At 37.9% G+C, this 23,676-nt stretch overlaps 3 protein-coding genes across 3 annotated transcripts; 1 reads left to right on the plus strand and 2 right to left on the minus strand.

The window, feature by feature from the left end:
* Positions 1–36: 36 nt before the first annotated feature.
* On the minus strand, positions 37–9,538 carry LOC117298857 (alkaline ceramidase 3-like). Its single transcript, XM_033782213.1, has 10 exons — positions 9,413–9,538; positions 8,509–8,619; positions 7,758–7,810; positions 7,208–7,260; positions 5,961–6,078; positions 5,719–5,780; positions 5,158–5,259; positions 3,998–4,096; positions 3,290–3,335; positions 37–2,737 (listed from the first exon to the last, which is right to left on the minus strand). The coding sequence occupies exons 1-10, from the start codon at positions 9,513–9,515 to the stop codon at positions 2,690–2,692; spliced, it is 795 nt and encodes a 264-aa protein (XP_033638104.1). The 5' UTR covers positions 9,516–9,538; the 3' UTR covers positions 37–2,689.
* Positions 9,539–10,392: 854 nt separating this feature from the next.
* LOC117298807 (alkaline ceramidase 3-like) lies at positions 10,393–16,940 on the minus strand. Its single transcript, XM_033782141.1, has 10 exons — positions 16,838–16,940; positions 15,842–15,958; positions 15,282–15,334; positions 14,721–14,773; positions 14,241–14,358; positions 13,756–13,817; positions 13,339–13,440; positions 12,925–13,029; positions 12,289–12,334; positions 10,393–11,932 (listed from the first exon to the last, which is right to left on the minus strand). The coding sequence occupies exons 1-10, from the start codon at positions 16,938–16,940 to the stop codon at positions 11,879–11,881; spliced, it is 813 nt and encodes a 270-aa protein (XP_033638032.1). The 3' UTR covers positions 10,393–11,878.
* A 392-nt stretch (positions 16,941–17,332) lies between these two features.
* Positions 17,333–23,675, plus strand: LOC117298516 (cell division cycle protein 20 homolog). Its single transcript, XM_033781808.1, has 11 exons — positions 17,333–17,368; positions 17,610–17,819; positions 18,443–18,689; positions 19,104–19,297; positions 19,554–19,679; positions 19,982–20,178; positions 20,884–20,978; positions 21,202–21,427; positions 21,768–21,893; positions 22,231–22,348; positions 22,605–23,675. Exons 2-11 carry the CDS (start codon positions 17,711–17,713, stop codon positions 22,787–22,789), a joined length of 1,623 nt encoding a protein of 540 aa, XP_033637699.1. The 5' UTR covers positions 17,333–17,368; positions 17,610–17,710; the 3' UTR covers positions 22,790–23,675.
* Position 23,676: the final 1 nt, after the last annotated feature.

Below are 23,676 nucleotides of genomic sequence, written 5' to 3' on the forward strand. Positions count from 1 at the left end.
TAGAGTCTGTAACAAATCTGTTTTTATACTAACCAGTACTTCAAAAACTTTAAATTTATTTCCAAATTTGTCAGACGTGATAACAGATAAACAACTGAGAATTCTTAATGCAGTTCTAATCACAAATTAAATACCAGGATAGCTTTTGCGAAAGTCAGAAATTAAATGTAGTTTAACAAAATCAGTTCATACCTTCTTGCACCAAATATTTCTAGAAGATAATATATTTGCCAGCATAATATACCAGTTAATTACAATAAAAGACCATTAACGCCTCATAATTTGCCCTAAACATTTTTATTCCAATGAAAATAAATTAACATAAATAGATTAGAAGCTATTAAATTTGCCATGTTTAAAACTACAGGATTGCGTTTTCCTCTCACAATAACCTACTGTTCTCATTAAAATAATTCTATCAAAATAGTTTTTGGAACATAAAGGGAGTATGACATAAATCAAAACTTGTTTTACCAAGAAACTTTCACAAAACCAAACAGTGGAATTCTACTGATAGTTCTCAAGTTTCAATAAGAAACAATGTTTTTTTGAACATAAGGCTAGCATTTTCAAGTTTGTTTCAATCTGTCATTATGCATTCATCAATTCCTTTAAAGACAAGTACTTTTGGTAATTATCATCAAAGAACTGTATCCCCACTGAATGGATCCCAACATGCATAAAAACATGGTTTCAGCTTGTGTAAGGTTGTCTGCTTTCAGATTGCTGAGACCTCAAGCTTTTCTCAGTTTGTTGCGTCGAAAATTACCCCTTTCAATTACCCACTTGTAGAGTTTTTATACCCCCTGAAACTAAACTTCAAAGGGCGGCCTTCTACCAATGTTTTATAATTGAAAAAATCTCCAGTGCTCTTCACCGTTTTTACAGTAATAAAGTTTGTTTGAGTAATTACCAAAAGTAAATATTGCCGTTAGCAGATGAAAGCACTCAAGATTGAACAAGATATGTCAACAACATTTTTTACCACAATGATTTTATTAAACAACAAATTCCTTGAGTGCTCTGCATTTTGACCATCGTTCCTTTTGGTTGGTACACAGTACAACAGCTAATTCTAGTTCCTCAAAATAACCAACAGCACCACTGTTGCTGTGGTCATTCTGCAAGGTGTCAAACAAACTGTTTTAAGTGCCCCCTTTTCCAGAGGAAATTGCTGTGCCTCTTCAGGAGCGAAGTTCAAGACCTGACCCCTTCATAATCAATAAATCTTGAAGCAAATCAAACCCAGAAAAATATAGAGGCACCATGGTAGGTAGCATTTCTAAATATACAAGTTACAGTAACTCATTTTTACATTAATCTTTTTTTTTTCTTCATGCTTTTTTTAAGACAGTGTTGAAACCTACGACAAACCTAAAGTTAATTAAACCTTTAAAAAAAAATATGATATTGACAAAATAATGCTGTTTCCAGAAAATGGATTATCTGCACTTTTTTATAACATCTACCTAGAACTCCTGAGACAAAAATATATTAAACAGTACTGGACTTGGGTACAAATATTTAAAGAGTACTTCAATACTAAAAAAACCCACTGCAATAGACCCATTGCACAATGCGCAACGCACTTGCACGCGCATCTCCATTTCGCCATTTTTGGTGTCAAAACATACACATGTTTACACACTTTCGAACAATGTGTGTCTACCATTTCTGCCTTTTTGGGAGAGTATATTCCTTTTGTGCCCGTTTTGACACACACAATGGCAGACAGGAGATGTGCGCATATGTGCGCTGCATGTTTTGCAAGGGGTCTATAGAGCTTGAAACAGTACGGCACAAAAGGCATCGATAGCTTTTGAATGTAAGCCACAACATTCACTTTCAATTTGAAAAAGTACTGGATAACTAACATAATATAAACTACTCAATCAATGATTTAGTAAATCAATCATTGAACAAATCAATCAACCAATCAGTCAATCAATTAATTAATCGATCAATCAACCAACCTTTCATGCAATCAATTAAGCGACCAATCAATCAATAAAAATCAATCAAATACATCCACAGTTATTAAAACATGAGTAGTTTGTAATCGATTAACTAACCGATCTATCAATCAAATCCATAAATCCATTCAAATGAAATCAGTCATCAAAACATGATTCTTTTCAAATCAATTAAATTATTTTTTAACATTTAAAGATAATATAAAGGAAAACGATTCAAGCACTCAATCAATAGATCAAAATCGGTAGGCAAAACAAATATTGGAAGTTCCAAAAATCTATAAAAAGAAATAACTTACCAATCAATAAATAAATCAATCAAACCCAATAACGAAAACAATCTTGAACCTCACCGATAAATCAAGTATTCAAGACTGAAAAGCAGAAACCAAACAACCCAATAAACCATGTGGGCTCAATTTCAAAGAGCTGCTCAAGCATAAACTAATGCTCAGCTTAACAATTTAGCAGAAATGAGCAGGATACCAGCCACAAATTGTACATGTGACATGGCAGTTAAGCTGGTTTCTGGTAAGCATATTTGTTTATGCTTAGCTACTATGTTTGCTTAAGTAGCTCCACCAAACTTTACCCTGATCAATAAATGAAGACTAACTCATACTTAAGAAATCCCAAAACAACCAATAAGATTATGGCAAGGATAATTACCCCTGCTTTGTTTGCGCAGGTGGGAAATTTCCAATAAGGCTGAGGGGTCAGTTCTTCTTGACCGGTAGAGAGACAAATGGTAGAATACCCTGCAGCTGGTAGAAAAAAAACACAACAATGTATTTGAATGAGGGCCAGTTGGAGGGTTATTCACATACACTGGACACCTTTGGTAATTGTCAAAGACCACTTTTTTCACTTGGCTAATTGGTGTATAGAAGAGGTTTCTGCAAAGTATAGGAAGATGATATGCATAAAGTATTACAAACCTGTGAAAATTTGAGCTCAATCGGTCATCGAAGTTGAAAGAGAATAGTGAAGGAAAAATAACCCTTGTTGCACAATTAATTTGTGTGCTTTCGGGTGCCTAAAAATTGCTTCAGGCCCAAAGTCTTTTAATATTCGAGTGAGAAATGACCGCTTTCTCAAATACTACATTACTTCAGAGGGAGCCATTTCTCACAATGTTTCAGACAATCAAAAGATATCCATTGCTCGTAACCAAGTAAGTTTTTATGCTAACAATTATTGTGAGTCATTTAATACCAATAGTGTCCACTGCCTTTAAGCTTCTCTAAGCATGTTCAAAATTTAAATTTAATTTGAAGGCAATTTAAACAAATGAAGAAAATGTGTGTAAGACTCACCCAAACTGTTGGATTGCGCTTCAGGTATTGGTTTCGTAAATGGCAACTGTGGAGATAAAAAATTATATATTCATATTAAATTCTCAATAAATAACTAAATTCTAGTGACAATGAACATCGCTTGATTCATCAATAATTTATGTCCTTAGGTAAGACACTTTGTTTACATGATTTTATAGAGGTTATAATTGCTGGCACATTTTAGTGAACCAATTCAAGGTGTTGTGAGCAAGCATGGCCTGCTAAAAAAAAATAGCGCCGGGCACGGCAAGATTGATTATCCCAGAGAACGAGGTAGGCCATGGCCCTTTCTTCCCCTGGTCTTGGCCTTGGTGCCCCTTCATAAGTTTCCCTCAGACTTTAAGATTTTTCAAAAGAAAGAGCTGTTTGCCAAATGAACATGGCCTTGCCCTCTTAACGATGGAATTCTAGGCCTAACAGCTAACACCTTTGTTTTACCAATTAAATCCGTATTTTCACATCTTCATCTAATAATAATAATAATAATAATAATAATAATAATGGAGTCGTATATAGCGCCGGTATTCCCCACAAAGAGGCTCATGGCGCTCGCTCAGGATACAAAAAAAAAAACAGTTCAAAAGAAAGGAACAGAAAAAGTTTGTGGAGAGTCGCTGGTCCTTGTTTAACTGCAAAGAGGTGGGTTCTGAGGACAGTTTTGAAAGAAGATGTATCTTATGGACTTACCTAAACATAATATGACCATGGGTACCGAGTCCAGCAAAGATATGCCACCAGCCGTGCAACTGAAGAACTGCTGGAACTGGGAAATCCGAACGAGCTTGCCTGCAGGGAAAACAAAAAACAAAAAATCAATAAACGAATATTGCAGAATGGTTTATTTAAAAACAATCAGAAATTTGCGGTCCAACGATCGAATAAAATTTTATGGAAATTACTGTTAGAATTTACTCATTGAAAGAAGAAAGTTGTAACATTAAAAGTTGAAAGGTTTGAGGGTTTTGGCAGTGAATACATTTAAAGGATTATATTTCTTTCGCAAGTATTGTTTAAAAAATGCTTTTTATTTGAGCATAAGAAAAATAATACATAAAATGTATTTGGCTGGTTAAAAAAAAAAAAAAAAGGCAGGGGGTTTCTTGAGTTTGAACATGCAGGAAATTGCAGAAATGTTTTGTTTCAATATTATCGTTCTTATTTAAAGAGCAAAAAAATTATTTCTTAAAACCAAAACGTTGTCTTACAGGAGGGAAAAACAGCTACATGCTTGAGTGAGCGGGGGGAAAAGGACGGGTTATTCCTATATTTTGGTGACTGAAATAAGCGATTAGCTTTTTTTGAACAAGATGCAAAATAAATTGTAGATAAAATTCATTCTTTATGTCAAAATGCTGCAAAGAAGCGAGTTCAAAATGTTGGAATTGACAAGCAAACCACAGACCTCTTCTCACTTCAACTTCAGAGTTGTGTTCCTGACAAAAAGGGTAGAGGTCAAGATGTTAAACCTCTGACATTTATTTATGTTTTATTTGCGGGATGAAATGTCGGGCCTGTAGACCTACGCGTATGTGCATTCTCTCTTATTTCAGACCCAGAACCTCCCAGATGTTAAAATTCAGGAGGTAACAAGCATCGGAGAGCTATTGATAGTAAAAAACATTGTGACAAAACGGCTCCCTCTAAAGTAACGTAGGTTTGATTTCACGAAACGCTAGCATTAATCCCAACTTGAGTTAGGACGAGTAACACGTTCTTACTTAGGATGGGTTCAATGCGTCCTACATACTTTTATAGGGAACTTAACTCGCACTAAGTCCTAAGAATAATCCTAACTTAGAAAAAGTTTGGTGAAATTGACGACAGTGCCTTTAAATCAAGCACCCTACCTTATTTGACTGCAGAAGGATTGGTCTATCACCCACAGGACGAACCCAGCTGTATACAAGACAATCGAGTAAACAAACAGAAAGGCGGAAAAATCCTGCTTGCTGTTGACAAACAGATACAAAATATGAATAAATATAACAATAATAGTGCCTGTTTATTTGTTTGTTTGTTTGTTTGTTGTTCCTTTGTTTGTTTTATTTCCATTCATACAACAAATGTCAATTCATACAAGATGATAAAAAGACAAGAGCGAATTACGCCATGATATTGAATATTTATGTATGCATATGGGTGTCATCCGAGAGGACAAGGCCTTTTATAGTGGAGCATCCAAGACTGCTGTCAAATTACAAAAAAGGTAGATACGGTTGGGGGTGTTAAAACAGCTCATTTCAGTTGCAAAAAAATCACAATACAACAATACTAAATTAAACTAAGAATAAATAAATACATTGTGGGGTGTTGTGGCTGAGCGGATAAGAGCACCAAATTTAAGCTCTGGTGTTTCTGTTCAGCAGAGTGTCGATTCGAGAGGGTCTGTTTAAGAAAGAATAACTTACTTGATTAAAACACAGTAGAGACCTCTGAATATCAGCCCAAACACTTGAAGAGCATAGGCTGCCTGGTGGTTGAAAAGTCGGAAAGAACAAAAAATGCGTTAATTTATTTTTGAGAGTGTAAATGTAACTCTATGTGGCTGTTGGGAAAAAACACACAAAAATTTCGTTTTTTTTTAGGGCATACAAAATGGAATTCCGGGTTTAAGAAGCCATTATTATTAACACAGCATAAAGAGACTTACCTGATGGAATATAGGATCTTTAGTTAAGATATAAATGAAGGTGACTGCCACAGCGTAGAGCAATAGTGCTGCTGCTAAAGGATAATTATGACTCTTCGGCTTCGCATTGCTTTCATAGCTGAAATGGAATGAAGAGAAGAAAAGGTTAGTTTCTACACAGAGCATAATTATTAAGGGAATAAAAGGGTAGCGGCAAGTTCTCACACGGCGTTTAAAGCCGGCAGGGCCGAATTGCCGTGTGATAAAAGCCGAGCTGAAGGCGAGGGCCTTTAGCGCACGGCAATTCGACCCTGCAAGGTTTTAAACGGACGTTTAAGAATGAGTCACTACTCTTTTATTCCCATTCATAAATGCCCTTTTGTTAAAAAACATTAAAAAAATACAATTACAGACACTTTGACAGTTGAAACATTGAGATTTGAGATTCAAAAACTTTTGAGAAGAGTCTGTTGCGCGTGGGTTGTGTGTACGCACTTAGAAATATATTACGCACTGTTACTAATAGCTATGAATTGCATTCCGCGTGATAATCTTGCGCGCCTGACACGCGGAAGCCAGCCGGTTATAAACACTGGTCATTATCAACAGTTTAAACACCCCCACGTGACGCGCTCTCCACCAATAGGAGTAAAGAAACTGTCTGGGGTATTTATGAATCCTGTTTTAACAGTGTTTCTGTAGAGAGTGGGTTTGAGTCCCGGTCATGACACTCAACAACAACTGCTGCTCTCCACCCAGGGGTAAATGGGTACCTGTGAGGGCAAAGATGGTTCTTGTGATTGGTTTAGCTTTAGTAGTAGTAACGAAGGGACGTAAAGCCATTGGTCCCATGTGTTGTGTAACGCATGTAAAAGAACCCAGTGCACTTATCGAAAAGGTGTTCCTGGCTGTGGCTGCTGTATGCGCCGTAGCCCCAAGTAAACCCTTAGGTGCTAAATAATTGGGTCTCAGAATTCATCACTACAATAACCTATCTTTCTGAACGTTTGTAAATAATACTCGGCGCCCTGAATACCTTGTTTGGTAGATACTCGCGCTATATAAGACTTGATAATATTACTATTATTATTAAAATTTGTTGCACACGTTACACTCCCAAGGAAGCTGAGATGGTTTAAGGAATGAACTAAAAAGCCAAGTGACCAGGGGTAATGATGTTGAGGCACTTTGAGAAGACCTTCGGGTGTGTAAAGCGCGATATGTAAAAACGGATTAACATTATTAGTATTACCAGCATGCATACTTACAAAGCGTATAGAAACACACAGGAACCCCAGATCATCGGCAGCTCATCCAACAACTACGGACAGGCAGACAGGAAAATTGGAACATTACCAAAAGACACATGATTTGACTTTCAATGAACCATTATCTCTTGCCCAACTGCCCTGTGCCACAAAACACCACAGGAGACTGTGAAAAGTGTCCACAGGCAGGAATGGAATTAAACACAGACCACGGAGGCCATGGCCTTCCTTGCATTTGGTCTTGGCCTTGCACGCCCCTTTAAAGATTAAATTCTAGGCGTACACAAGCCAGATGGGGTGTCAAGGCCTGTATGCTTTGTTTTTGAAAGGCCAAGGGCACCAAGGCATTTCCTCCTAAGTAAAGGGCACCCTATGAGGAAATTGTAACTTTCTACGGGAGAACTTCAAACTTTTTAAGGGAACCAAGGCAATGAACAGGGGGCATATAAAGCAATCCTCTTTGATTCTTCCGTGAAGTATCAGGCCTGACATTACAAGCTGTACACATAGAACAGATCAATTTTGTAGTTTATGCAAGTCTGGTACCTACCTGCATTTCATATAAAAGCGTCATGTGGAAGCACCAGGACCCAAGACCAACAGCTGTAGTCAATAGTAACAATAAATCAATGTGGCTTTAGTCGGTAATACCGTGTATTATTTATATTTAACAATTAGGGAGGAAAACAATTTCAAAACTTAATAAATAGTCTTACATGAACACGTAGCTCCAAGAGACATAACAAGGGCTCAATTTCAAAAAGATTTACTTTAACTGTGAAGCAATCGTTATTGCTAAACAGATCACCATAGTGATACTAACAACTCATTTTAAAATAAACCTTAGTTAGCGCTCTGTGAAAATCAAGCAATGGAACCGGTATCAGATTAAAATGAATGCCACCAGGACCCAATCATAAAGCCTGTAAGCACAAATTTACATTTATTGCTTATTGCTTGTTACTGGTATTCAGCTGTTGTTTACTTATCCTGAAAATCATGTGGAAATTTGGTTGGTAATCCTGTTTTTATCAAGGAAGAAATTTCATGCTAAGCAAATTTTTGTGCTTACATATTTTTTGAAATTGGGCCCAGTACTTACGCTAGTTCTTCTACAATTTATATGTGCACTACAATACTTTTTCAGCCCTTGAGATATTTGGTGTCTTTGTAAGTAACAAGAAGTGTACCCATGGTTTACTCCCAGAACTATGAGGTTCGCTCCGCTATTCGTGGAGCTATAGCCGAACCATAGTTCTTGGAGTACATGAATGTGGCTAAGCACAGAAATATATACTTACAAAGGAAGGCGAGGCAAGACCAGTAGAAACGACGCTCAACTTTACACATCGAGATATAATACAAAGACAGCAGTGGTGGGATAATCATGGAGATATTGCTGATTGTGTTCCCTGCCGTGGTACAAAACAAATGACTGTGAACAGTGTGATTGTAAATGATGATTGAAGTAAATTCCTATTTATTAAAGTTGAAATCCTCACAATATAAGAATCACATGACAATGTACATTTACACTACTACTACTTACCAACTTACTCCTGCCTGGATATGAAATTGTTACGACTCTATCTAATCGTCTTCACTTGAGACAATAAAAAAACAACGGGGCCAAAACTTTCCTTCGGATAATCTTACAACTACCTAGGATAAAATTTTTCCTTTCCTTCCATTCCATATCCTGCAGCCATTTCTTGTTTGCAGATGCAATTGCAGTCATAATTTTTACAATAAAATAAGGAAAAATTATCTCATTTCATTTCAGTTTTTCACTCAGTAAACATGGTGGTAAAAAAAAAAAAATTGATAACGAATGAAAAAGTGGTGGCAGGCAGGGTACGGACACCCAGTTTGCGGTGTCTACTCCATCCTCTTTTCCTTGCTCTATGGCCTATGCTCCATAGTATCATGGAGGAATAAATTTATTCCTCCATGATAGTATAGAGTCTTTTATTGACCATGCCGTTGTAACCATATGTTATGATGTATTTGTTTACACGGGTTAAGTTATAACACAAGAAAGAAGCGTGTACTCTGCACACAACGTGTGTGCGTGTGTGTGTGAATGGAACTTGTTTATAATTCTAATTGACAAAAACACAATAATGTTCGGCGATGCTAACTACTGACAGTAACCATCAATTTAACAACCAAACCCCTCAAATGAAAGCTCAAAATGTTACTTACAGAACTCAGCAATATATGGAGTCACAACGTAGTTTTCTTCGCACCAATCAAGGGTTGAAGTAGGCTCTCCCCACACTCCATCGAGGTCTACGAGCGGCGCCATTTTGTTTAAAGTTTGCCTGGTAAGATTTCACTAGCGACGTTTCCACGTGTAAATGGTATGGGTACCAGTTGAAAGGATGCAACAAGCAGCAGGGTGCGGGGCTAAAGTTGGCTGGGTGTGGCAGGGGGGGGGGGTGAACTACCTTTGGATGTTGTGTTGTACCTAAAACTAATGAAAACCCCTTCAAAGCTTTCTGAAATTGAAGTTTTGAAATAATACTTCTTTTTTGTCTGTATGCCTAAAGTTTGAAATAATTTTGTTTGAATATATCTTTGAGATATTGCCAACTTTTTATTTAAGAATTTTAAATGCACCACTTTTTCGTGAGAACCATTCAAAATTGTATTAAATTGTTCACTGTTTTTAGAAGTAGAATACAAGTTTAATTTTTATCTTTGCCCAAAATATAAGATAAATTGTGATATAAAACTAAAAATGGGGGAAAAAACTTGCACTATAAATACAACTACAAATTACAAACATTTCATAAATAAGAAGTTTATAGTCATCCGTTTCTTTATTATCTGAATGTAGCAATTTCACAACCAAGATATACAAATTACTACAAAATCTATCATGATATAATATTCTTCTTACAAAATAGTACCTTTTTTAAGTCACAAAAACAAATTTCAGTACATGATTTCTCCTGACTATCCAAAATAGAATTAAAGAAAGGGTATACTTTTGGTAATTTTCAAAGACCAGTTTCCTCACTTGGTGTTTCTCAACATATGCATAAAATAACAAACATGTAAAAGTTGGGGTTCAATTGATCTTCAAAGTTGAAAAAAAAAACAAATGAAAACAAAAACACCCTTATTGCGTAGAACTGTTTGCTTTTAGATGCCTGAGAATCTCAGATTCAAATCTTGGGGTTTAAATTACCTCTTTCTCTCCAAAACTACATTATTTAAAAAGAGATCATTTTTGATTGTTTTATAGTATCAACAACTTTCAAGTGAGCACTCTTTATGCTTACCAAGTTTAACGGTCATTAACTACCAAAAGTATACCCTGCCAAAATATTTTTCACTTTGTTTTTCGTACTAAGACTTGAGTTGCATACAAACGTATAAATAACAAACTATAAGATTTGAAGACTATTATCCAAATAAAAACAGAGAATGTTTGCATGATTTTGGCATCTTGTATCACTGACAACAAATATATAAAACAATTATTACAGATATTGCATATTGATTATGTAATCAATATTAGTACTGAAGACAAAAAATGTATTTATCATTCAAACCCACAATGAATGATCAGACAGTAGGAGGGTTGACTGTGTACTGTGTGTATGCAATCAGCATATATTGCAAGCTGACATAGTTTATCTATTATTCAAAACCACAATGAATGATCAGACAGTAGGAGGGTTGTTGACTGTGTGCTGTATGTATTTACCAGCAAACATTGTATTGCAGGCGTACGTAGTTTATTTATTATTCAATCCACAATGAATGATCAGACAGTAGGAGGGTTGACTGTGTGCTGTGTGTATGCACCAGCAAACATTATATTGCAGGCGTACGTAGTTTATTTATTATTCAATCCACAATGAATGATCAGACAGTAGGAGGGTTGACTGTGTACTGTACAACTGCATTCACTACTTATCGCATCACAGTACCTTATCATTCAAAATCATATTGAACGACCAGAGAGCAGGAGGAAATATTTCAACCAATCCCAGCTAAGTCTAGAGTTCAAATTTGCAAAAACCTATAAAACACATTTCATAAAGTGCATACTCTCCACAAAATTTATGAACAAAAATGTTAAATGCTGCAACTAAAATCCCACCAATGCATTGAATGATCAGGCAGCAATAGGAGACTTAAACAAAAATCCCAATTTAGTCTGAAATTTGCAAGAACCTACAAAAACATATTTCATAAAGTGCATAATCTCTACAATATATAAAACAAATCTTAAACTTAAACCTCATTAAATGAATGCACAGCACACAAAAGTCATAAACAAAAAATCTACACTGACTTCTTCCGGTTCTCAGGACTCCCCAAAAAATTTACCTTGGCACTAGTCATGACTGATGGTTAGTTAGTTAGTTACCGGGAACCAGTGAAAACAAAAAAATGGCACAATTGATTAAAAATGTAAATCTTTTTTTTTTTTTACAAAGGCACGCAGAGATTCACAGTTATATTGAAAGTATTTCAGAAAACTACATCCACCTTTTAGAAAAAAACTACCAAGAAAGAAGTTGAGACGAAAAGGTTCTACAAATCACCAAGGTATCTTTTGTATACCCTATTCTACTGAAATGGAATAGTCTACACGACTCATATAATGCACACTTTGGACCACTACCATTATGGAATAGAGGGGAGAATGTCTTAGTCAACATGACCGTTTTGCTTGACAGTTACAAGTGGTAGACATCCAATATTCTGAAGAAAAAGAAATACATAAATAAATAAATAGAAATCAGAATCTTTTTAAAATAACTTTTTTTAAAGTTTTTCCCAAGAGAATAATTATTTTTAATCTTTTGGTGAACCCCGGGGACATAAAAATGCACACATTGAAAGTAGTTTTGATTGGCTGCCCCTAGCTAGATGCATTGGTGTCAGTGCTGGGGAAGTTTGCGTTTGATTCGCTCGTTTCTCGTGCTCACCAGTAATCGAATGCACCCAGTGTTTATTGCTAGCCCTGCCTCACAAGTATGAAAAAGCAGTTCAATCGCACAGTTGGAAATGATTTAGCCACCAATTGCGAACACCTCTTCAAATGAATTTCTACTTACCCAAATCTCAGTGTGCTGTTTCAGAAATCTGCAGCGGGCATGAAAACTGAAAAGAGTAAGATAAAGAAAGAATGTGATAGAACCTTCTTTTTCTTGGGGGGGAGGGACAAAGCAGTAACGATAAAGTGTCTCGCAAACTCTGTCGATCTGAAATGCCAGCAGACCGATTTCACAAACGACTGTAAAAGTCCACTAGTTCAAGATTGCTTGTGTTAGTGGGAACAACTTAGGCAATGAAGCAGTTGCCAAGAAGTTTTGTGAAATCGGCAACAGAACTTGAGGTCAGTGCCATTGACTGCTCGACCACGGCAAAACAAAAACTTATCGTTACTTTCTAAAGTGTACAGTAATGGCAGCACTAGCAAAGTAAAGTAATATTAGGCCGTATCCGAACTGGCAGCTACAGCTAAGGCTACGACTGTTGCTAAGGGTGTTGCTAAGGACATCCTATACTTCAACGCATGATGACGCAGAAATCTAGCCACAGCCACATGTAGCTGCTAATTCCGGCTTGGCCTTACTTTTTCGTAGTTCTGAGCATGTGCACATTGTGACCAAGTCTGCTGCCACCTAGCGTCTTAAAAGTCCCCCATTGGAAATCCTTATGCAGTAGGCGGATGATTAAACCTGGCCTACCTAAACATGATTTGGCAGTGCGTTCCAAGTGCCGCCAAGATGTGCCAGTAGGCATGAAGCTGCAAAAACACATCAAGTGGGGTCGGAATGAAAGATCTCATGTACCTTTTCAGAAAAACAAAACAATTAAAAAAAAAGTAGGATTTGAAACTTTGCATTGTGGTAATACGCTATAGTAAGGTTTGCTGTAACACCATGTAATGATAATCTCTAATGAGTTTGGGTGGTTTTAACAATAATAAGCGTAGGTTTCAACTCGACTTTTCTATAGGTATGCCCTGATCGTCCTCGGGAGACGGCTGTGTGACCTATTAAATTAACCGGAACTACTACTTTTGCTTTGATGGATCTTGGGGACTTCTCGTTTTTAACTACCGCGGAGAAATCAAGTTCTTTATTGAGAAATAAACTTACTTTAGTTGGTCACAGAAAGCGTTGTCGATATTCCACAGAAGAAAAGCCAACAAATAGAGGAAGATGGATAACAGTAGAAGTCTCGGAGAGAATTCTTGCTCACTGAAACAACAAATTGTTTTTGTTTGAATGCACTGGACACTTTTGCTAATGACTCAAAACAAATATTAGCATAAAATCTTACTTAGTCACCTGCATGGAGAGCTTTTGATACTATGAAGTAACGTAATTTTTGACTGGCACTCCAAAACAAAGAAATTGGCTAATAGGTAGACCGCCAACAAGGACAGCTCAGTTGGTAGAGGCCTTTACCATGGCCTCTGCCATTGCTTTGGTATAATTCCAGTCCTGATAATTAGTGTTGTGTTAAACTGAACATTTCTGGGGAAAGACTCCCTCTGAAGATTTTTGACGCACCTGTAATAGAAGCAGTAGGTCCCTCTGCATACCGTCATTAAAACGAGGCCGCCATAAGCAGCCTGGCAAAAAAAAGTACAAAGAAATAATACGGATCGTTAAAGACATGAAAGGGAGAGCGAGATGCACCATAGAAGATTCTTTCAGAGTCAAGATGTATGTTTCTGGAATATATTGTCAACAGTTGTGCTATGACTGTGACGGTGCACTTACACATCCATTGAGATACACCAAGTGAGAAGACGGGTCTTTGACAACTACCAATATTGTCCAGTGTCTTTAACAATTTTTTGCTTAGCAGAAATGTTCAGGATACCAGTCACATATTTTACATGTGAAATGGCATTTTGGCCGGTAACCTTAACCTGGTAAGCATTGGGCGCGAATCCCAATGTTATGGGCACTGGTGTGCATTTCAATCTACTTATAGATATAGATTATTATTGTCTCTTTTTCTTGAAAGAAATTGAAAGCTGTTGACGTACCTGGTGTATAACTGGATCCTTAGTTAATGTGTAGATGCCGGTAACAGACACTGCATAAAGCAGTAGAATTACCATCAGCTTATAGTTGGGACTGTTGGGTTTGGAGTCAGTCTCAAAGCTGTAGAAGGTCAATAAAAGTTTAGAAAAACCTAGGAATGTCCTGCTAGAAGTTCTAGCCAGGAATCGACCAAATCACACACACATAAAATCCATTTTATGATTGCTTCTAAATGAGTTAGAGCCCTGGAAGCTCAGTGTTGATAGTACAAAAACATTGTGATTAATGGCAGTTTTTGAATAAGAGGTAATTTCTCACTCAAATATATAAAAGCACACAAATTTGTGCGACAAGGGTGTTTTTTTCTTTCATAATTCTCTTTCAACTTCGATGACCAATTGAGTAAAAATGTTCACAATTTTTTTTTTTACCAAAGGTGTCGGAGTCTTTAAACAAGGTTTTGAACAAAAGTGTCAACTTACAAGCTGTACAGCAAGATGCACGTTCCCCAGATCATTGGTAGTTCATCAAATAGCTGAAATTAACAAAAACAAATTCCTTAATGATCGAGCTTTATGCTTTGGGTATACAAATTTGGTTTTGTATCCCTGGTTGAATAGCTCTTAGAGGCCCAATAGTAATACTTAGACTGTCTGGTAACCACGCTTTAACCATAGTTGGCTTCTCTGCATCCAGATGTATGATTAGGGTTCTTGAGGGGACAGACGGGGGTTTTCAACTACTTGCTTGAAATGGTATGCTCTTGAGGGAAATATGAAAAAGCAATACTACAAGTCAAATTATAAACTTTGACTGTTTTACAAAATTAAGCTAATGAAATCATTGTTGTTTACCTTAAAAAAAAAAAAATTCCCTTCTGGACCTGGAATTATACACGGAGGCCTGGAATTGAACTGAGGCCATGAAGGAGCACCAAGGCTTAGACCAGGGCAACAGAGGCAATGGCCTTGGTGCCCCTTCAAAACTTCCCCTTGAAGAATGATGTATGCTTACATTCAGAAAATGCTAATTTGTGTATTTACCTGAGACTCGTACAGCAGGGTCATATGGAAAAACCATGAGCCAAGGCCAACAGCTGCAGAAAAAAAAAGTTTACGCTTCGAAAAATAACAAAAACTCAAGTTTCATTAGTTTTGGGAAGAGTAAAATTAGGTGGAGTTTGCAGTTAGCACAATGTGTAAATCTCTTTTGAGTAGTGGTGGTTCTGAGAACGAGCCGGTTGAAGAATTGCTGCAAAGTTTTGGCCGATAGGAGGGCAAAGATTTTTGCTCAATGTGCGTCTTCGACCTATTGTTTAAAACATAATTTTTACTGCAAAAGGAGTTTCAAATCCATGAAAATTGTTGTTGAATCAATGAATATTATTAAGGGCACAAAGATCGTCCAAAAGCTCAATTCTGCAAACTTTACTTCAGTGATTTCTTCTAAATATTTTTTTTTTGGTGACGCTTAGAAAATTGTGAACGAATTTGCGGCCGACCTGAAATTTTTGTTGACTCGCCCAGGCAGGCAAATGAAAAAAAAAGTAAAGGGAAACCCCTGCCTACATGAACTGTTTAAATCCAATCCATTTGCAACTTACTCATGAAGCCAACGCACAGCATGTAGAATCTTCGCTCCACCTCCACATTACCATACAAAAACGAGATCATAGTAAAAATAGGTAAGACAAATATAATACCACTGCTCAGCGTGTTCCCTGTCAATAGAAACAAAGACCAAAATAATCTTAAGGTAATTTTCATAATCTCTAATTGAGAAGATTAGGAACGCCCTGACCAAGCAGGAAAAACAACAGTCCCGAGTAGCAAATTGCATTTTTTGACAATGTTTTTTTAATTTCCCTCAACAAAAAGGAAATGCAAGCATCATGATTCATGAATGTATATTGAGTGTGTTGGGAAAGTTTTGGCTGTGTAGTACAAAAGAAACGGTCGTAAAAGTTTCACCTATCAACACCGATTTTTAAAACGTAAAGCGTTAAGGTGCGTTAAGGAGGCCCAAAATATAAGATCCCTCTTAAGGCTCACGGGGGAGCCTTATAAATATTATAGTTTCTAGTTTAGGCCTATACACGGCCGGGCCTAGCTCTAGCCCAGGTTGGACTCCTCCGTTGCAGGCACAGTGGCACTGACTGACGTCCTACCAGGGCTAGGCCCAGCTCAAGCTAGTTTAGTAGTAGTAGTAAGTACTAGGCCTACAGTACTAGTACTACTACTACTACTAGTTGTAGTACTACTCTAGTACTAGTAGTAGTACTACTCTATAGTTAAAAAAGTTAAAACATATACAGTATAGTATCATTGGACCAATTGGTCTTATACTAACATGGTACTGATTCAGTGAGTGTACACCCATAGCAAAATGCAGTCATGACTCGACTCTGTTAACTCAAATCCAAAAGTAAATAAATTAAGGCCGGGTCGTCATGTGTTTGGGATTTGTGTGCGCGCGGGCAGATGTGATTTTCGACGACTGCTATTTTCCGTCGTCTGCTAAAAACACTTGCTCTAGCACGCAATCGAGGGAAGACTGCATGTTGTACTATTATCATAGTAAGATTAATAAAACAACTTACATAGTTCTGCAATATACGGGGATTCAATGTAGTTTTCTTCACACCAATCCAGTGTTGAAGTCGGCTCCCCCCACACACCTTCAACTCCCTTGGCAGGCGCCATTTTTCATTACTGACTGGTTTCTAGAAAATAGTCAGGTGTCCTTATCATTCACTGTTTTCAGTATGGGGAATAACGTCTGGGTAGAAGAGGAGTTTAACAAAATCAACAGAGGGCGCTCTACCAAAGATGCGGCCTTATACAAAAACAATAATTATTTTCAGCACTAAAACTTTTTCAGTTTTCTATTTATTAGTTTAGCAGTTTGTGTGTTCACAAATTTCTTAACATATGCAAACAATTTAAAGACGCGCCGAATCTGTATTCAATTAAATTTAGGGCGTGCTCGCCGTTGGGTTCCCAGACGCTTATTAGTGAAGGATCGAACACGTGTTTGGGAAGTCGGCCTTTGAAAAAAATAACGGTTGAGTGCATTACGCATATGTTTTGAAATCCCGCGCTCACTTATAGCTTTGAATCTGACAAGGCTGGTTGGTCTGAAATCTCTCTTATTTTTTTCTTTTGTTACAGCTGATCGAAGGAATTCCTTGGCATTCTAAAAGCATAACTTCAATTGTCGTTAGTTTGGGAAACATCGATTTTCTCTTGCTCTCAAACTCTTTGAAATTACAATGCCGGCAGACCAGCCTGATTTTTCACACTCATTTTTGTATGAATGAAATTCGGTGATTTCAAGGCAGAACTGCATGCTCTTTCACTCTTTTCTTTCAGTGAAGAACCACAACTGTCAGACAGCGTACTTCTCAGGTTCAATTTTGAACAGCACATCAGTTCTTTTCGAGAGATTTAAATCCTGATTATTTCAGCTAAAAATGGCACATCTACAGTTTGAAGCTAGCATCAGTGAGTTAGTACGACTAGATGGCCCTCTGCACCGAGCTCCAAAGCCAAGATGGCAACGAAAGGCAATGGAAAGAAAGGGTATGTTTCAGATTTTTTTTCTGAAGAAGGGAAAAAAAAAACATTGAGAAAAGTTTCCATATCTTGCCACCTCTTTTGGATAACTTTCCAGTGGCGCCACCACCTTTTCACTCATTTTTACAAAAAGGGATATCTCATTGAGGTAAATTAGATACTATATTATTTCATATCGAATGAAAAAGTGGTGGCGCCATACGGAAACTTTCCCCCTCTTTTTTCATTGGTCATAAAACCAAAATAGTATTTTGTTTTTCTCAAAAGATGTAATTATTTGTGTGAAAATTAGTGAATAAGTAGTGGCAGGATTAGGAGAGTTTTCCTTTCCTTTCAACATTGGAAACGGTTTTCCTGACACAAAAACATACGAGTTGTAAAATTTATTGATGATAGGTCTACTGTTTGTTGAACTTCTAAAATGACACTTTTATAACTTTTTGATAATTATTGTGGTGCTTTTAAACTTGTGTGAGCAATTTAATTTCTTCTTTTTGGAGAGTTATAAAGTTTCTTGCATCTTATACTGAATCATGTTGAAATTATATTTGAGAGCTAGCGAAAATCGATGTTTCCCAAACTAACGACAATTGACGTTATGCTTTTAGAATTTCATATCTTTATTTTAGATTCCTTGGACTCCTTCAGCAAGTCACAAATGTCTCCCCAAGGTCTCTGCCAACCCAAGACACCAACCTTCGGTGGGAGTTTTCGGACTCCTTTAGGGGATGCCTCATTCAGAGGAAGCAAGACTCCTGGCAAAACTCCCAGTAAGACCCCAGGCAAAACCCCAGGAAAGAAGCGTGTCAAGTCTCCAAGCAAGGCATCGGGTACTTCCAGTGTCCCTACTCAACCCCCAGCCAACCAGGGCGACAGGTAAAGTGACTGTATCAAGTGCTGGGAAGCATGGTGCGGGGAAGTGTCCGAATCAGCAACTTCGGCTACGGCTTTGGCTAGATTGCGCGTGTCTACCTATTCTTCAACACTGGCAGAAGTGCTGATCTAGCCAAAGCTGTAGCCGAAGTTGCCATTTCGGACACGGCCTAGGCTTGCTAATCTTGCAGTGCTGTAGTTGAGTCCACACCAGCCGAGTCCGAGACATAGTCCGAGTCCCTGTTTTCCAAGACCGAAGACTCGTCTTTGAGTCCGAGAGTCCAATTCTGTCCAAGTCCAGTCTTGAGTCCCATCAACAGGGCATGATAACTCAATTGGTAGAGCACTGGTACGTTAATTTGTTTTGCTCAACCCCAACAGATAAAAATGTACGTAAACTTTGCACTTTGAGCTTAGGTTCATCCCAAACCGTGCCCTTATGGACATGAACTTCAGCCACTTTAAGATCAACAACCGAGAAGACGTAGACGAAGGAGAGGATAAGAAGGAGAATGGTTACAACAGCGCCCTCTCTGAGATGTTAAATGGCAAGCAGACTGAGAACGCAGATATCCTCACCCTTAAAGAGGGGCCTCCAAAACCACAAGAAGGTACTTAAAAAAAACAAAAAAACTGCTTTCAGCCTAATTCTCTTTCAGCCAACTTGAATCCTTGATTCTGATTTGTTGGCCAGAAGGACCGACATTCTGTTGTGGAGCACCCGAGACAGCGGTCAGATAAATCGATTTACTTAAAAATAGGGTTAAAAATGTAGTAAAGTGAGCACATTGAACATGTAAAAAAGAAAAGAAATAAAGGATAATAAATATTATGTGTTTATGTTTCTCTTTTAACTGTTTCATGTAGGATACTACAACAACCTTAAAGTGCTGTACAGTAGCTCCAAGAGTGCGGTCAAATCAAAGCCTGGTCGCTTCATCAGAAAGGCAGCAGACCGTGTCTTAGATGCTCCAGAGCTCCGAGATGACTTCTGTAAGTATTGGGGTGTTCTGGGAACCACAGCTTCTAGTGTGGGTTAAATTTCATACAGCAGCAGAGTATTGGTGTACTGGTTTAGTTGGTAAACACTATTGGTAATTACTCAAAATAAGTGTTAGCATAAAAAAAAACAATGGAGAGTTGTTGATAGTATAAAACATTGTGAGAAATGGCTCCATCTGAAATAAAGTCTCGCGTCAAGCATCATGTCTAACAAATCCATCATGTTAAAATCGAATCTTGAGATAGCTACATTGTAACTGGTTATTTTGTTTTGGTCAATTTTGTTTTTCAAGACTTGACCCTCCTGGACTGGGGCTCGAGAAATTTTGTAGCTGTTGCGCTTCATGATGAGGTATATCTATGGAATGCGGTGAGCGGTACGATTGAGCATCTCATGAAGCTAGAGGGCGCTGATGATTACGTTTCTGGCGTGTCTTGGATTAGGGAAGGCAACGTATTGGCTGTAGGAAACGCTCAGGGGCAAGTTCAGGTACGTTAACCCAACTCGTAAATTCAATTTTATCTTCAGCTCATTTACAAATAAGTTTACTACACACATTGGTGTGTCATGGCCGAGTAGTCAAGTGCACTTGACTCAAGCTCTGGTGTTTTGGGTCCCGGTCCTGACAAATGTCCTTAAGCAAGACACTGAACCATTATTGTGTGTCTTTCTTATGGGACATAAAGCCCCATGTTGTGTGTGTGTGTGATGCATGTTACAGAACCCAGTCACACTTATCGCTAATAGAAGGGGTTTGCTGCGGCGTTTCTGGCAGTGGCTGCTGAATGCGCCACAGCACCATGTAAACCCTTTTAAGATGCTACATTAACGGGTCTAATATTACAAAAATATCACACACAAAAAAAACTGTCTACAAAAATAATAACAAGTGCTTTGAGAGGGCCACAGATAAGCGCCATTTCAAAACTATTTATGATTATGAATTTTTTGTATGTTTTCATAAAAAACAAAGAATATTTTTACACAAAGTTCAAGAGCAAAATTTTAAACATGGATCTGAGGGTTTTGGATAATAATAATGATACAGACATTTGTAATGCGCAGTAACTCTACTGCGCATTACAAGAAATACAAACAATTGGTGCTAAACAATGAATGGCTTTATGGATCCCAAGAACCAATTTGTACTGTGACTTCGGAACAACAAGTTTTGATTGTGTTTACTTTCCTCAGCTGTGGGATGTGGAGAAGACCAAGTGCCTGCGTGTCATGGGCGGTCATGCAGCACGTATTGCGGCACTGTCATGGAGCTCATTTATCTTAACGAGGTAAAGTCTTATCTACTCACAATCTTCGCTCTACAAACCAACTTCTTTTAACTGTCCCCAAAACAACCACTTTCAATGGCCGTCATGCTTTTTCTGTATCTGCACCCACTCTCTTGAACTCTCTTCCTTTACATATCCGAGCTACAAAATTTCTGGACATTTTCAAAACATTGCGAACATTTGTGCTGAATTCTTGTAAACTTCTGGGTTTTTTTTTTCTCAGTGGTTCCCGATCCGGTATGATACACAACCATGACGTCCGCGTCGAAAACCACCACGTAGCAACCCTTGAGAGTCACACACAAGAAGTGTGTGGCCTCAAATGGAGCCCTGATGGCAAATACCTTGCCAGTGGGGGGAACGACAACATGGTCAATGTATGGGATGCCTCGGCTGGAACAGGAACAGCCCCCGTGTATTCATTCACACAACATCGGTCTGCAGTGAAGGTAAATGCAATGTTTAAACAGTAAAAGGAACATTACAGAATTGGATAGAAAAAAAACATTGTCTAAAATGACACACCTGACTTAGTCCACTTCTGGTGGGCGCTGTTGGTGAGTTGGCCGCGCTGTGCGTGAAAGGAAAACGAGAAACGTCTTGCACCAAGACTAGCCTGGTTCACATAAAGTACAGATATTGGTCTTTGACGATTACTAATGTTGTCGCGTGTGATTAAAAGACAACTTTTTTGTATTAAGTGGTTTGCTGAAGCAGGTCTCAGGTTGTGAATTGTGTTGTATACCTCTGTGTTGTTTTTGATGATTTGTTTATGTCGATCAACTCTAGGCATTGGCTTGGTGTCCATGGCAACCAAACATTCTCGCAAGTGGCGGAGGAACAGCCGATCGTCAGATCCGCTTCTGGAACAGTCTAACTGGACTCTGTCTCAATAGCCTGGATACTGGATCACAGGTAATGGGGTGAGGGCTGGAGGGAAGTGGATTGAGGGGAAGGGATATGGCCCAACCCTCCAGGCTTGGGTTTTACAAAGAGTTAAGACTAGTCTTATCTCAAGTTACGAGGAGTTACTCATCCTAACTTAGGACTAGCCTTTTTTCTACTATAGTCGCTTTAACCCCAGGCTGCCCCGACAAATGGCATAAAATTGTTGTTAAACTTGTTGCGCAATGTCATTGTTAAAAAATGGCTGGTGTTCAAAGGGAAGGGTTAGCTATTTTCTCGATACCTTGGTCCTTACCCCATGTTTATAGCTGAGGAAGTTATAATCAAAACCATTTTTTTTGTATAGGTGAGCTCTATTCTGTGGTCTGCGGAGCACAAGGAGGTAGTGTCAAGTCATGGCTACGCTCACAACCAACTGAGCATCTGGAAGTATCCCATGATGCAACACATTGCCGACCTACGAGGTAATAGAACTAAAGGGATGCTCCCGAACGGGGCAGATTCAAGTGTTCCATGTTAACCTAAAAAGATTCTTGGAACAAGCCAAAATTCCCCATTAACCTGTGAAATATGCTTGCCGTAAGCGCAGAGTTCCTTGCTTACGGTAAGCAGAGTTTAAAAATTGATCATGTTCTCTTCTCACTCACAAAACTGTCCCTTTGGTAAATTAATGTGCTTTATAAGTCTTACTTATTCCTTTACATTTTGTCCCTTTAAAAGGTCATACCAACAGGGTACTGACCATGTGCATGTCACCTGATCAAACCATGGTTATGTCAGCTGCTGCCGACGAGACGTTACGATTGTGGCATTGCTTCACCAGCGAGGGCAGCAACAAATCAAAGTCCACCAAAAGCGGTAAGAAGACCATAAGCCACGCACTATCAGTCGGTCAGATCAGGTAGATTTAAGATGATACTTATGCGATTGTTGTAAATATTCGTGAGTAAGTTTATGTTAATTTGTTTTGATAATATAAATAAATCATAGTCCGTGTCCGGATTAGCGGCTAGTTAGTGCTATGGCTAGAGTTCCGAGTCATCATGCGTTGGAAGTATGGGATGTCATTAGCAACACACTTAGCAACAGTCGTAGCCAATACTGTTGCCGCCAATTCGATACGGCCCAATATAATAGCTCAACGGCCCAACAGCTCTCCCATATGCTAATCTAATAATGTTTATATGCACAAATTGGTGCACTAACTCATTTGCATGGGTTAACAAGTGAATATTTATTACCAAATTTGCATAGTTGGACTCTGAGCATTATTTGAAATTATTATACTAAGAGGTGTAAAACTGTTTATATTTTTGTAATGTAGTTATTTGTAATGTGTTTCATGTGTATATTTCAAGGTTTAGAAACAGATTAAACTGTATTTGAGGTAAGGTAAATCATAAAGAAAATACTGCATTTCTGTTTGTTTTCTAGGCTTTTCACGTATCAAAGTATTTGAATATTTTCCTAGAACGATTTGTATTTGAGGAACTGCAGCAATTTAGAAGAAATGGAAGCGGGAAGTTGTGTCGCTATATAAATTAGAATTTGAACATGTCTAATCATAGAACGAAACTGAAGTGCTTTACTTTTAAACACATTTTGTTGTAAAAAATAAGATATTCATTTTGTTTTAAAGTGTATGTGAAATTGTGGAATTGTTATTGGCATTGTACTTACGTAAGGTTGTAAATTATGTTAAGAAGATAGTATTATTTATTGTCATTTATTAAAGTACTGCAAAGCGGTTGTTCAGTATAGAGTTTAAATTTAAAACCAAAGTCAAACAAAC

The sequence above is a fragment of the Asterias rubens genome, chromosome 13 (assembly GCF_902459465.1).
Source record: "Asterias rubens chromosome 13, eAstRub1.3, whole genome shotgun sequence".
Lineage (NCBI taxonomy): Eukaryota > Metazoa > Echinodermata > Asteroidea > Forcipulatida > Asteriidae > Asterias > Asterias rubens.

Excerpts from the sequence above, each read along its gene's own strand:
- LOC117298807 (XM_033782141.1), bottom strand. The coding sequence starts at position 16,940 with ATGGCGCCTGCCAAGGGAGTTGAAGGTGTGTGGGGGGAGCCGACTTCA. Across the intron at positions 13,030-13,338 it reads GCTTTCTGTGACCAACTAAA|GTACATGAGATCTTTCATTC; the intron begins GTAAGTTTATTT and ends TTTTCTGAAAAG. Across the intron at positions 11,933-12,288 it reads AACAGCACACTGAGATTTGG|AATATTGGATGTCTACCACT; the intron begins GTAAGTAGAAAT and ends CTTTTTCTTCAG.
- LOC117298516 (XM_033781808.1), top strand. The coding sequence starts at position 17,711 with ATGGCACATCTACAGTTTGAAGCTAGCATCAGTGAGTTAGTACGACTA. Across the intron at positions 19,680-19,981 it reads AGAGCTCCGAGATGACTTCT|ACTTGACCCTCCTGGACTGG; the intron begins GTAAGTATTGGG and ends TTGTTTTTCAAG. Across the intron at positions 20,179-20,883 it reads ACGCTCAGGGGCAAGTTCAG|CTGTGGGATGTGGAGAAGAC; the intron begins GTACGTTAACCC and ends TACTTTCCTCAG.
- LOC117298857 (XM_033782213.1), bottom strand. The coding sequence starts at position 9,515 with ATGGCGCCGCTCGTAGACCTCGATGGAGTGTGGGGAGAGCCTACTTCA. Across the intron at positions 7,811-8,508 it reads GTCTTGCCTCGCCTTCCTTT|CTGTTGGTCTTGGGTCCTGG; the intron begins GTAAGTATATAT and ends TATTGACTACAG. Across the intron at positions 4,097-5,157 it reads TCCTTCTGCAGTCAAATAAG|GCAAGCTCGTTCGGATTTCC; the intron begins GTAGGGTGCTTG and ends TTTTCCCTGCAG.